At 33.8% G+C, this 13,189-nt stretch overlaps 1 protein-coding gene across 1 annotated transcript in view; it reads right to left on the reverse strand.

The window, feature by feature from the left end:
• Positions 1–13,189, reverse strand: part of Galphao (G protein alpha o subunit) — a 69,399-nt gene that overhangs the window by 30,134 nt on the left and 26,076 nt on the right. Inside the window, exon 3 of the mRNA XM_088184910.1 lies at positions 12,213–12,354. Within this exon, the coding sequence (XP_088041036.1) occupies positions 12,213–12,354 (142 nt within the window). The remainder of the gene's footprint in view (positions 1–12,212; positions 12,355–13,189) is intronic.

The raw sequence follows: 13,189 nt of genomic DNA on the forward strand, positions 1-13,189 counted from the left end.
TGAAAATATAAAATCGTGAAAAAGCAATCCCACACGCCCAAACTTAATGACGTACATCGCTGTATAAATATTATTTTACCGAGGAGATTAACCGTTGTCTGTGTGTATATATACTTTATTTGTATTTTACAGGCAGAAGTAGCATCATTATTGGTCTCGCGCAACAAGTAAAACATCTATCTATCTATTTATGCGAAACACATTTGCATTTGCCGAAAAGAAAAACGAGCGAAAGGAGTTCAAAGCCAAGTCGCAATCTATGGGGTCAACGAAGGGTCGCCGCCTCGCATTTGACCCCATTGATCGTCACTAAGCCGCAGAAATGGAGTATCGACTCCGAAACACAACGAACAAATCACAATAAATCTTTTTTTAGCACACACGCGAGAGCATATAAAACAACCTTGCTTATAAACAGGAAAAACAATACAATAGTTAAAATAACGAAACGTAGGATCTCCATATAGGACGTAGAAAATAAAAAAAATTTCATCAAGTCTATAATTGCAGAAGTTTAAAGAAGCCTATGAAAGCAGAAAATAAGAAAAAAAAGGAATTTTCAACGCAGCAATTTGAGCGCGTTTCAATGGGTTTAATCTCGCAAACTTTAAACCAGTTAACTTTTTCGTTGTTTACCACTTTTTCTATATTACGACATACTTTTCAAGCTTTTTTTGTGCCTCTGAGTTTCATCATCTTCATTTCAGACCATGAGTGGTTCTTATTAGAGAAGTTTCTAGCAATATTCATTCATATAGATTTTAAGTGGGTTGTTGCATAAGAAATATTAAATATTATACACGCACATATATTGAAATATATTTATAAAAGCTACTCAAATCACATTTTACTTTGATACTTCAAAATATCCTTATTAACACTATACAGGCCGATGACACAGCATGTGTGCCATTATCTGCCGACAGTCACTGTCCGATGACTCAACCCCTGTGCCACATTTCCGTCAAAAGCATAATTACTCTATGGCACGGCGTATTTATTATTTTGTTTTACCAACATGCAGGGGATCCTCAACTGGCGTTACTTATATTGCAAAAGAAACGCGACTAGACTTGAACGCAATTATTAATTTAAATTTACAAAATGTCTGAATAAGTTCAAGTTAACATTGTCAGAAATTTTCGACTTGGAAGTAATATTGCTACATACCAGCAATTTCAGCATGCATGGGTAACCGTGACTAGACAGTATAAAACAATGAATGATTAATGCGTTTTTGCTCCAAATTACTATTACTTGAACGTATTAACACGTCAAGGCGAGCATAAAGTACGTTTCATTCTACAGAGAGACCCCCGACCTCGTAACTTACTGAGGTCAATTGCTCTCCTAGCATGCGTTAATATCACCCGAATGTACTATAATATCACCCGATTGACCTCATAGGTGCATTCGGATTACTATGTATAATAAAATTTCAAAATATTCCACTCTCGCACACCGACCGCGCCTGGAGGTCGTCTATTCTATTATTATAAACTACTATAATATCTCAAGATATAATCAATAAGCGTGCATGGTTTCAGATAAATATTTACCTAGATTTATCGAGAAATATTTTTATAACCGCACAACTTCAAAGTGTATTTCAAGTTTAAATCAAGACATACGTACATGACTCACGATCAAGTATGTTTCGTAAATTACGAATGTACTGCGATTTCCAGTAATTAATAAGTAGCACTGGCGCTGAAAGGACGTTCCAAGAATAATGACTCAAAGAATCTCAATGCTATCGATTTATCATTGACATATGGGTTGCTAGCTGCAATCGTGGAATATAAATTATTCCGTATCACTAAGAATAATTTTTTAGGATGGAAGAACGAAAAATATTAAATTTATAAAAGCAGAGACGTCATTTCAGCTTTTTCTAAGGAGGGGCAAAAGTTGGCCGGGCAGTGGTCGTTTTTTAAATATTTCCATTTCATTAAGATTCATAGTATTTCATTAAATGCATTTTTCTGACAAAATTCAAGAAACTAAAAATCCACGTCAAAGGCAAATAAAATCAGCAGTGGAAACGTTCAGTTATTTAGCGTCCATATTAAGACTTTCTATAACAATAAGTGAGAATCGAATGAAGCATATCTAAACAGAATTTTGACACGTTCCCACTGCGACGGGGCCGACTCGATTTTATTACTTTTGGCGTGAATTTTAGACTTCCAAGAAGTGATAATTTATTTTATGATATAGCGGGGATATTTATTTGATATGGGGAGGATATTTTGACCTACCCAAATGACATAATTAATCTGATTATTAAAAAAACTGTTGTGTATTTTTTTATAATAAAACTGTTTGCATAAACTTAACATCAATGAATAGGCATTTTGGAACACCCAAGAATTGCAGAATACTACGCAGACCGCAACTCATATTTTTATAAGTTTTAAAACACTCGTCTAGAAAAGTCACATTGAATACGCATTGTTGTGCATAATCTTTGTAAATATAGGAAGGTCGCCTAAAAATGGCCAACTAGTAAATTAAGCTTTCAATAAAGGAAGATTCAAATGCAGAGCTTAACAATAACGCGATTGTCTTTAAATTAGTCTCTTCGCCATGTATCGAAACTCATTCGAAGGACCAGTTTGTGATACTTTGTCACATCACCAATCACTTGGTAGAATCTCTCGCTCTTGGACTGGACCACGAAAAACCATAGACCAGAGAGACTAGATTTTTACAATTGCGAGGCTTTATGACATATGCATTTATTTTGTACATAAATATAAATTGGCAGAAAAATTACACTACTCCATAGTCGAATTTATCCACTACTCCGCCCTGAAATATGTTATAAAAACACAGATGTTTGTTTACAGCGAGACCAATTTAGTATTGCCAATGGGTAGTTTTTTTTTAAATATAATATTAATGGCAAAAAGACATATCTGAGATATATACAAAATTATAATAATAATATTTAAATGTTGATAAAATATATTTCTTAGCAAATACTCGAATCAGCGTTTTAGGTTTTTCATTATAAATGTTACTGAATATCACGGATTCTTAAATTGAGAGTAATGTTTGTATGTTTTACGTCAGTCGATATTCTCATAACATATATTATATAACGTCCTTTTGTCGAAGAATCTCACTCTAATGAGATGCGAATTGATAAAGCAAATTTCGCAAAACATAATAGTCGAACGCTTAAAGAATTTTAGAAATTATTTAGGCGTTCTCATACGAGGCGATAATTCAGTGCGTGAAAGGTGAGTCAAAAATCATCATACAAACTTTACACTTTACACTTTAGAGCTTGACTAAAAACTGTACCCAAACAAATCCCAAATATTTTTTATGTTTTTTCTAGACCGGCGTGTTTGAACGGCTTAGCCTAAATACGAGCCGAAATTGGTAAAAATCGCTGATTATACATACTATAATGTGTACATACGCACGAGCACGCATATCTCGCACACGAATCGGCTCGTCGTTCGAACACCTTTCCTTATCGAACGATCGAACGAAAACCATTCACACACAGGTTACCGTGTCGCTTTGTCGAATTAGTTTTGGGTCGATTGGCACGGTGAGGTCGACGGTGCGTGTCTGTGTGTCGCTATAAATTCAGAAACGATCGAAAACTATCAAACGACGATATATACAAAGTAGTTCTTAATCGGGACGTTTCATATAAAGATTCTAACACACGCGTCCGATTCGCGCTCCGCTTTTATATCGTGAAACTATGCGAAATTTTATTCTTTAAAAAAAACGATCATGGAAAATATTTAATCGAAGCGATGAGATTTAGGAAGATATAAGAGGGAACGCTTCGTTTGGTTTACAGTTTCAGCTGTATTTTTTTTTTCAAATTTTATTTATTTCTTTCACACGCGAATTGGAGCATTCCGCCCGCACACGAAAGGTTATAGCAGTCAGATATGTTCTCGTTGCAAATATAAATATACTCTAAATGCACACATTTCCTTGGCATTTCACTGCTAGGAAAATATTTCAACAAAGTACGTATGCATTATTATATTTTAAAGCGAGGTGAAATTCGCTGAAAAGTCGCGACACGCGATCACTAAAGTACGTTTTAGTTACCGCTTTTGAACAATGTAACTTTACGACATAATAATTAACTGACACACTTGATAAACGCTATCACCGATGATGTAATGCTGTTTTAATTAATAATCTATTTAATGATTCGAACAGTTTAACAACTTATATTTAAAAATACAACCTAAGATTTAATCGATAAGAATAATCTAGATTAAAGCAACATAATACAACTTGTTAGTTTTTAAATTCACTCGGTTAACTCGACTCAATAAGGCAACAAAGTAAATAACGTTTCGCGTGTAGCAGTATCTTTTTGTGTTACATAATTGGACTACAAAACAAAAACAATACGAAAGCTTTGATTGACACTCAGTAGACTTTGATATATTGCATTTTAACGATAACATATTATTCATTATTTTCTGTTAAGAGACGAGTTTGAATCGTCGATCGAGGTATTTTGCCTACGCAGAAAATTTTAGCACACATGTGAGTACACACAGGACGAAAAGCGAAAAGGAAGCCAAAGGGCGCTAGGAGCCATAATGAAAGCGACATGAGGACAATCGGCGTGGGCGGAGGGCGGCGCCACGATGGCTGCACGCGAAACCTCCACGAGTCGCCCACGCAAACCCACCCCGGGGGGCGGCGGCGACGACACAGAAAACCCCAAGATCATCCAGTCCGTCGAGACCTTAATATTTAAAACGCTGTGTTTGCAAAACATGTTAGGTTTCAGCGGTAGAAGCGACCGTGTGGCTGCAATGGGAACATAAAATTTCTTGAATGGAGGTGATGAGATTTCCACACATTTGACATAAATCAATTATATGCGATTTATTAAAGAAAACCAATAAAATAATCTGTGTTGAACACTCTGAAGTAGAATAATGGATTTTATATTATTTTAATATTAGTATATGTTAGATATTAGGACAATTTAAATGAGCAATATATAAAACAATTGTTCTATAAAACGAATTGTTTTTGCATTACGATAATAAAAAAGAGCATTCAATAAATATACCTATATTCAATAAAAAATATTAGATTGAACAATATTTTATGTATAGTGTGTGCATTAAAATAATTTAGCTGTGCATTAACGATGGTGTAGCCAACGACCGAAGTTAAGCAGATTGGTGACACCGGGTGTCGTTGGCCAATGCGAAGTTATTAAACCATTTATATAAGGTAAATCTTGTTAAAATAAATGAACGCTAATGCACAGCTTATTTATTTTAATGCACACTACAAATAAAATGTTGCTCAATTTAATATGTTTTATTGAACATAGACATAATTTTTAAATGCTCATTTTTTGTTATTGTAATGCACAAAAAATCGTTTTATGGAACAAAATATTTATTTTAAAATAATTGATATTAAATTTACACAAGGCCGGCACTGGCCTATTTAACGCCTCAGAGTTGTGTATAAAACACAACTCTGAGGCGTTATGATATACATTAAAATATAATATAATAAATTATCTTTCGAGATTAATAAGCATTTTAAGATTTATAGTAATTAAAATAATCTACATAATGGTCGTTTGTCGTATTATAACTATTTAATAAATTTATGTATTTAATACCTAAAAGGAAGTAGATCAACGCCAAACAAACAGCGACCAAACAACTGTATGGTAACCACAGAACAAAGAATATAACGGTAGTTAATTAAAGTGTGCATAAATTGCAGTGGAGCAACGAGGCGCGAGGTAATAAAACATATTCCAATATAAATAAAAATTCATGTTTTGTGGCGTTTTTAAGACCTCAAGGCAACTGACATTTTGTCGAAAATAATTTATAAGTAATTCACAAGTAGGTGTGTTATAGCATTTAAAATGTTACAATAAATAAATGAAGTTGATAATAATCTCATTATTAGTAGTCTCTAACCATGTGCACGTAGTTGCATATACGCTCGGCAAACATTTTTTTTAGTAACATTGAATTTTTTTGAAGGAGATGTTACGCCTTTATTTTAATTTTTGGCGCCCCCTTATAGCTAACGCTGCAGGCGACCGCCTGTACAGCCTGCCCCTCGGGCCAGCCCTGGATCTAGACACATACATATAATAGCATACAATATGCTTCAGCAGACTTTTTATTTTGATCCCGATATAATCCGGCCTTCGAAAAAGTTCGTTCTGCTTCAACGCCCGTATAGATAATCAATATTGGAATACTAATTCTAGAGAATTTAATTTTCAAAAGAACCCATCATTTCTTTTTCATGCCTGCCAGTAAAACAGTTTTTTGTAATTTATATCCATAGCCCTTTAACTTTTCTTTTAATGTTAGCTGGTTAAATTGTTGATTTTGAATTGGTTTAGTTAACTTTCTATTCAAAATACATACATTTTCCTTCGATAATCTGGAGGTAATTAAAAAATCCAGATAGATGTTATCTATCATTCGTGCAATGTAGCAATAATGTCATCATTTTATCATAAGAAATTTCAGCTCTGAACTAATTGCTTAAAATTGAAAATATTTCGATTACTCTGAAAGCAATGTTCAATCGTATTCTTATAATCGAATCGGATGACTTAAAACAATAAGACGCTCTGGATAACAAGGCTGTCATATTATTTTACAGTATAGACGCATAGAAATTTACGTGGCAACCACATGTGCCACAGCAAACAAAAATAAAATTCTAGGTACATCGGATAAGGGAAGAATCAACATCAGATGCCGCGTCACTGTATATGGCATTGGTGTTTCATAACAATAATATTTTTAATACATATTTATAAAATGTAAGTTTTGGTATATAAAAGGGCTAGAAATGCGTCACTTTCGGCATACTACACACAAATACCCCGAAAGGTCTTTTCCATTTTCTTTTGTTCATTCATTTGATTTAAAATATGATATATAATAATCCTGAAAAACCCTTATCATCTCAGATTGATCGACCATACATATACGGTGAAACCGGTCAAAGGGTTAACAAACTGCTTATATTTATTTTAATCCATAATGTAGAGATATGGACGATTACTGCGAGATAAACGATTGACAACGATTAAGATACGAAGATAAATGCTTTTGATTATTAGAGAGCTCGAAATAGACTCTAAGACTATATACAAATTATCATTGAAAACTCAAGAGACAGAAACGGTCACGGGAAACAATATGTCATCGGAAGAAAAAAAAACACTAGGACATTCCCGTTGCACAATTCGACCTCGGAGATGTCCATCAAGCAAATGCTACTTTCTAAAGGCGTATCTATATTTCGTTATTCTAAGAAGCGGGTGCAACGAATGGCTGGATTATGATTGGTCAGCAAGCTTTACAGACACTCGAAGAGACTAGCAGATGCGATCGTCATGGACGCTCCTATCCCAAAAGGAACTCCACTATATGAGCTTCGCAGCAGAGGGATCAACCTCCGCTATACTGTCGCTGCCACACCAATCAGAACTCTAAGGATTTTCCACAGACATCATCCCTGCGCCAGCTTCTCCACCACTGCTCGGAGAAAACATCTCGCCAATCATAGTTGGTCGCATTATGTAATATAACGTAATAAAATTCTCACTAGTTTCCACTTGCGTCTTACTGGCTGCGAAATAATAGTATTATTTCAAACCCTGAGGGGTATTATTATAATACCCCTCAGGGTTTGAATTCCAAAAGAGTAACTTATTTATATGCATATGTTACTCTGTAAATAGCTTTATTTCAAAGAAGAATATATTAAGAGTAGGGTTGCCGGACGTTCAGATTTGTCCGGATACACTAAAATTTGCATCAAGCTTTGTATTTTTAAGCTCTCAAGCAGAGAATTTAAATTTTTTGATCTAGTAAGTTAGATCCAAAGTGAAAACAGATGATAGTGAATCTCCTCACTATCATCATTGGTGTGTTTCTGAAGAAGAATAAAAATCTAAGATTCGCTGTTGTCTAGTAATCGTCCGACTCAATCGATACTTAAAATCTCATAGTGTTGCACAATCTCGCGTGTACTAAACAACAAACTCAACCGACATGTGAAAAAGGGCGACCACACGAAGGTTGGCGTGTCAAAGTGCAAGAATAAGCCGTCTTTGTTTTTAGTTTTATAAGCACATCATAAACTATCGGGTGAGCGATTTTTAATATATATTTTAATGTATTACACCTGAATAGATTAATTACACACACATACACACACCACAGATATGCACTGTGTGTATAATGAGAACATAAACGATTATTTCGTTTTTAATTATACCCGACTCCAATTTGCATATACGTTTATACCACATACACATATGTACGTAGGAAGGAAGGGTCGGCACGCTAACGTTGGAAAAACGAGGCGCTCTGCAGCAAGTGACTAATATGTGAATTAATAACAGGAACGATTACCGTCCCTCGGAAACACACCCCTCCTCGGGGAACGCACATACACTCCGCCACTCCGATACAAAAAAAACACCACGCACGATAAATACGCTGTCTGTCTGTTCCGGAAAATTTGTTGGTTTTTGACGACGTGGTATTTTTAAGGTATGTTTGTTTTTCTTATTGAACTAACAAGTGTGAATGTAATTTGAGCACTTTTTTGCCAATTAACACAGCTAAGTAGTCGACTAAATCGTCACGAAGAAAGTACTACACGCACGGCCGGATTAGCTTTGATATTACGCGTGTCATTTTTTGCATGACACGCTACATTACATCAAGATAGAAATCTGCGAAATTTCGCAATAGATAATTCATGAAGAGAACCTAATGGACAGGTTCAGAACATGTACGAAAGCTTTTTTTAGAATCACAGATTTCAAAATGCAAATTGGAATAAGATGCTTGTCATCCTATTAATAATTAGCATATTTACAATCTGACAGAAGTATGTATGATCATGAGTATTAACGGAACAATCGAGTACAAACACGCACACGTGCGCTAGCGGTAGCATCACGCCATGTCTCGTGAAATCGCGATATTGATTCGCAAGGTGTGAGCACCGCGAATCAAATGCAATTGATGTGATATGAAGCCAACCACGTACAATGGTCATGCCAATCAATAACGTACGTACGTACGTCGTACGCGAATAAGTATGGATAAATTATGAGGCATCGAGGACATACTCTCTATTTTAGTTCGAGAATATGGTAGAGTATACGTGCCGAAACCGCGAACGTATCGAAAATGGTATAATTCAGTAGGACGTGCATAAGTTTAACCGTGCTTTTTGGCATACACGAGTGCGCATTATGCAGCAGGATTTTAAATTCAAAATTTTCCATGATATCTCTGTTTTTGAATTGTTGATACATACAAATGTTGAGACGATTACTGCTTATCATCGCTGCCTAGGTTTGAAGTTGCTAGTTCCAGTTTTGAAATGTGCAAAAAGTAGCATGATTTTATTTGATAGACAGTAAACTAGTTTGAGATATTGGCTCAATCTCCGTATGATTTCGATCTCATCCCTTTAAATTGATTCACTCTGGATTCACTCAAAGGAGTCATCGATTTACTAATAACCAACTGAAATCATTTTTTTTCTTATGGCATAAAGAAATTGGTCCAACATTTGAATAGTAGATTTAATAATTATTGTAAAACTGTAAAGTAATGCAAATAAAAAGCTCGTCAAATATTTTTTACAATATAAGATAATGTTTATATTAGACTTTATTATTATGGCTCCATATAGACCTAAGGTCTTAGGCTTATACTAGTATATGAGGCCAAGGACATAAAGTTGTTGAATAATATATCAATCAAACTTTTCATCGCGTTCCTAGCAGACAAAAGAAAAAGTTTCAGTCATGTTTGAAGATAGTGAACAATCTTAATTACATTAGAACTCCAGTCTCTATATTATAAAACACAAATAAGATGATAATAAATATTCTACACTTAATTCAGATAATCACATACTGTTCTAAAACGCTAAAACTAGAACTATAGATCCATAAATATATTTAACTTTATTTTCTTATTGAATCCACTGCGGTTCAATTGATTTAATCACAAAAATTAGACTTCTTACCTATTATTTATATATAATTTATTAGTGTTTATTATTTTCACTACATGAAAAAAAAACAGCCAAGAATGAAATCACAAAAGAACGAATGTTTCGCTCTATTCTTGTAGATAGTATTTAATTAATTGTTCACTATTGATTCACACAGCACCAATGGTTCTAAACATATTTTTAATCGCACGGAATTTATTGTTTTTTTTTTACTTTAATATGTATATGAAACACTAAATATATTTATGTTTGTATATTACAATTACTTATATATTTATATATATTTGCTTCTCGTATGATATATCTCGAAGCAATCTTCAACATGAAGATATGATTTTGAATTACGTTTTTAAGCATCTCCTTTGTTTTTATTTCACCAGATTTTTTAAACATAATATAGGAAACAGCACTTATTTGATAAGCCATGCCTAGTCCACATCGTAACGACTTTTTCGTCCTTCCATGCAAATACTACAATATTATTGTTCTTTCATTTATATGTTACAACTTCTCCCTTGCGTATTTTTTTATTGGTTGTGTTAAAGCAAACTAACTAGTTAAATATAATTTTTGGAAAAGCGAATTATCAGAAAGTAATATAATCGTGTAGAACTGGCAGGGTGAATCAAGTCCATATGTTTGTAACACTATAAATCAGACAGATGTCAATAATCACGCGTGTTCAAAGTGGCAAATTCAGGGACGTTGCTCCAATTTTTATCAGGTGGGGAACAAAAGTTTAATACTTCGATTTCATTCAGATTTATAGTATTTCATTAAATGACAAATTCAAGGGGGTCCCTGTATTAAATTCACGTCAAAAGTAATAAAATCAGCAATGGAAACGCTCGGTTATCTAGCGTTCATATTTGACTTTGTATAACAATATTACAACTTACAATAAGTGAGAATCGAATGAAACATATCTAAACCGAATTTTGACCAATAGGAGAGTGCAAAAAACAATTATCACTTCTCAGAAATCAAAAATCCACGTCAAAAGTAATAAAATCGTGCCGTTGCCGTCGCAGTAGTAGCGCTCGTTACCGAGCATTCCCATGTCTGTACTTCTTTTTCTGCCTATTTTCTCCTTAGAGAAATATTTTTGCTAGTAGAAATATATTATATCTACTGGTAAAAATGTATTTGGACTTCACTAATAAAAATATATATCTACCGGTGAAAATGTATTCCGTTATAATTTTACTGAAATGACATATTTTCGGGATAATTTTTAAGGATAACCTGAATTACTGGTTTAGAATCAGAGACGTCATTTGATTTTTCAAGGGGGGACAAAAGCTGGAATTTAATGCTCTCAAAATATATCGTCTAAATATTGAGTTGAATTAAAAACAGTAATTATTTTTATTTAAATAAAATATGTACGTAAATGTAAAATCAAAACTTTTTAGATTGAGACCCATGGATAGCAATTCACACGTCTAGGTTTTGAGCAATTGGTACATACTGGTCAAAAAAATGTTTCCAAAAGTAATTTAACAATTTCAGGTAAAATAATTACTAAATCTTTTTTATCGTAATATATTATAATAATGATATAAAATACTAGAAATGTAATCGTCAAGTCATTTAAAATGATTTGAAAGTATATCGGGCATGACATGGATGCCTTTGGACTGTAATTGTAAAACCGTTTTGAGCATGACATACATGCCTTCGGATTTCTAAAGGTTAAAACTTTCTTACGATACAATTTTTAAAAATATATCTACAGCAACATTATATTTCACATAAACAAACACTACATCTACTGAGAAATAACAATCAAGTGGTTCAAGCGTTATCAAGGATGTGGTCAGTCGCGACCGTAAAAACAGATCAAATTCTCACATAGTCACAGCGCGTCTGATAAAACACAATCAAACCATACGAACGAGCAGAACATGTAAATAAATCTTAATTTGCACGCCATCGACAAACAACACAACAAAGAGACACCACAGACTCAATTTCGTGTGAAGCGCACGCAGAGAGCGTCATAATCTTAATATTATACGTACATCATCAAAGCGTATACGAAAAATACACAACGCAGACAAGAACGGAACAACGGTCACACGGGAACCGGTAATGTGGGTTAATGCATCCGTAGGCATAATTGCGGATTAAATTAAAAACAACAATAAACAACTCACCTCTCTATCTTTGTTTCCGTAGACGATGCCCAAGTTTGGCATCGCCCTAAGGATCGCAACCAGCGATTGTATCGTGTTGCTGTACACTACCGGCCGATATTGCTTAAAATCTTCATTCGTAAATCCACTCTCGTGGATAATTCTGTAAAGAGAAAAAACACAATTAAATTATTTGGGTTATCAATGCGCGATAGTGGATTCAAAAGAACCGAGGGTGAACCGATTTGCGTGACGTGCACCAATGATATCATCCCGGATATTAAAACCGTACAGTGTTCTGCGGTCAGGAGCGCATGTTCTATAAACATTTATGAGTATGTAACTCGTTTATAATCAATGAACAAACAATGTAATAGTTATGAATAATATATTTTAGGAGAGAATTTGAAATCTTCATATTTTGGAGCATACAGCACAACTTTAGTGTGGGTCGCCCATTAGATATTACCTGCTCTATATCGTTTAACTACCTTTGGTTTAGTTAGAATTGATGATGTGAAAAATAAATATATTCTTAAAAACGCCTAGTTCAAGACATCAACGATACTTTCCTTACAATATATGTAAATATCGCTAAATTCCTTTTAAAGTATCGACAACAAATTGCTGCCCTTTGACACGAGAAATTAAACTACAAATTCCTGTGAGTTTAAGTAAACCTTTCATTTCATATGAGTTGATAGAACTTTTTTTATTCATATTTCCAATGCAAATCAATAAGTAATTCTATAGCAGAATAGCAGAAATGGTTGGATGAAAAAATATAACTAATAAAAGGATGTAAAACACTTATTCTTCAAGCCATGATTTTTAAATAGTGAAAATAAGCACAAATGTAATATTTTTTAATCCATAAATTTTATTTTTATATTTAAATAAAAATCGATACTTTATTCCAAATACTATTACGTTATTCGAATAGTTATCCAACTATAAGTATTCGTTCATATTTGTAGTGGAATATTTTTTAAATTTAT

The sequence above is a fragment of the Plectrocnemia conspersa genome, unplaced genomic scaffold (genome assembly GCF_051122295.1).
Source record: "Plectrocnemia conspersa isolate PC_06_02 unplaced genomic scaffold, ASM5112229v1 ptg000004l, whole genome shotgun sequence".
NCBI lineage: Eukaryota > Metazoa > Arthropoda > Insecta > Trichoptera > Polycentropodidae > Plectrocnemia > Plectrocnemia conspersa.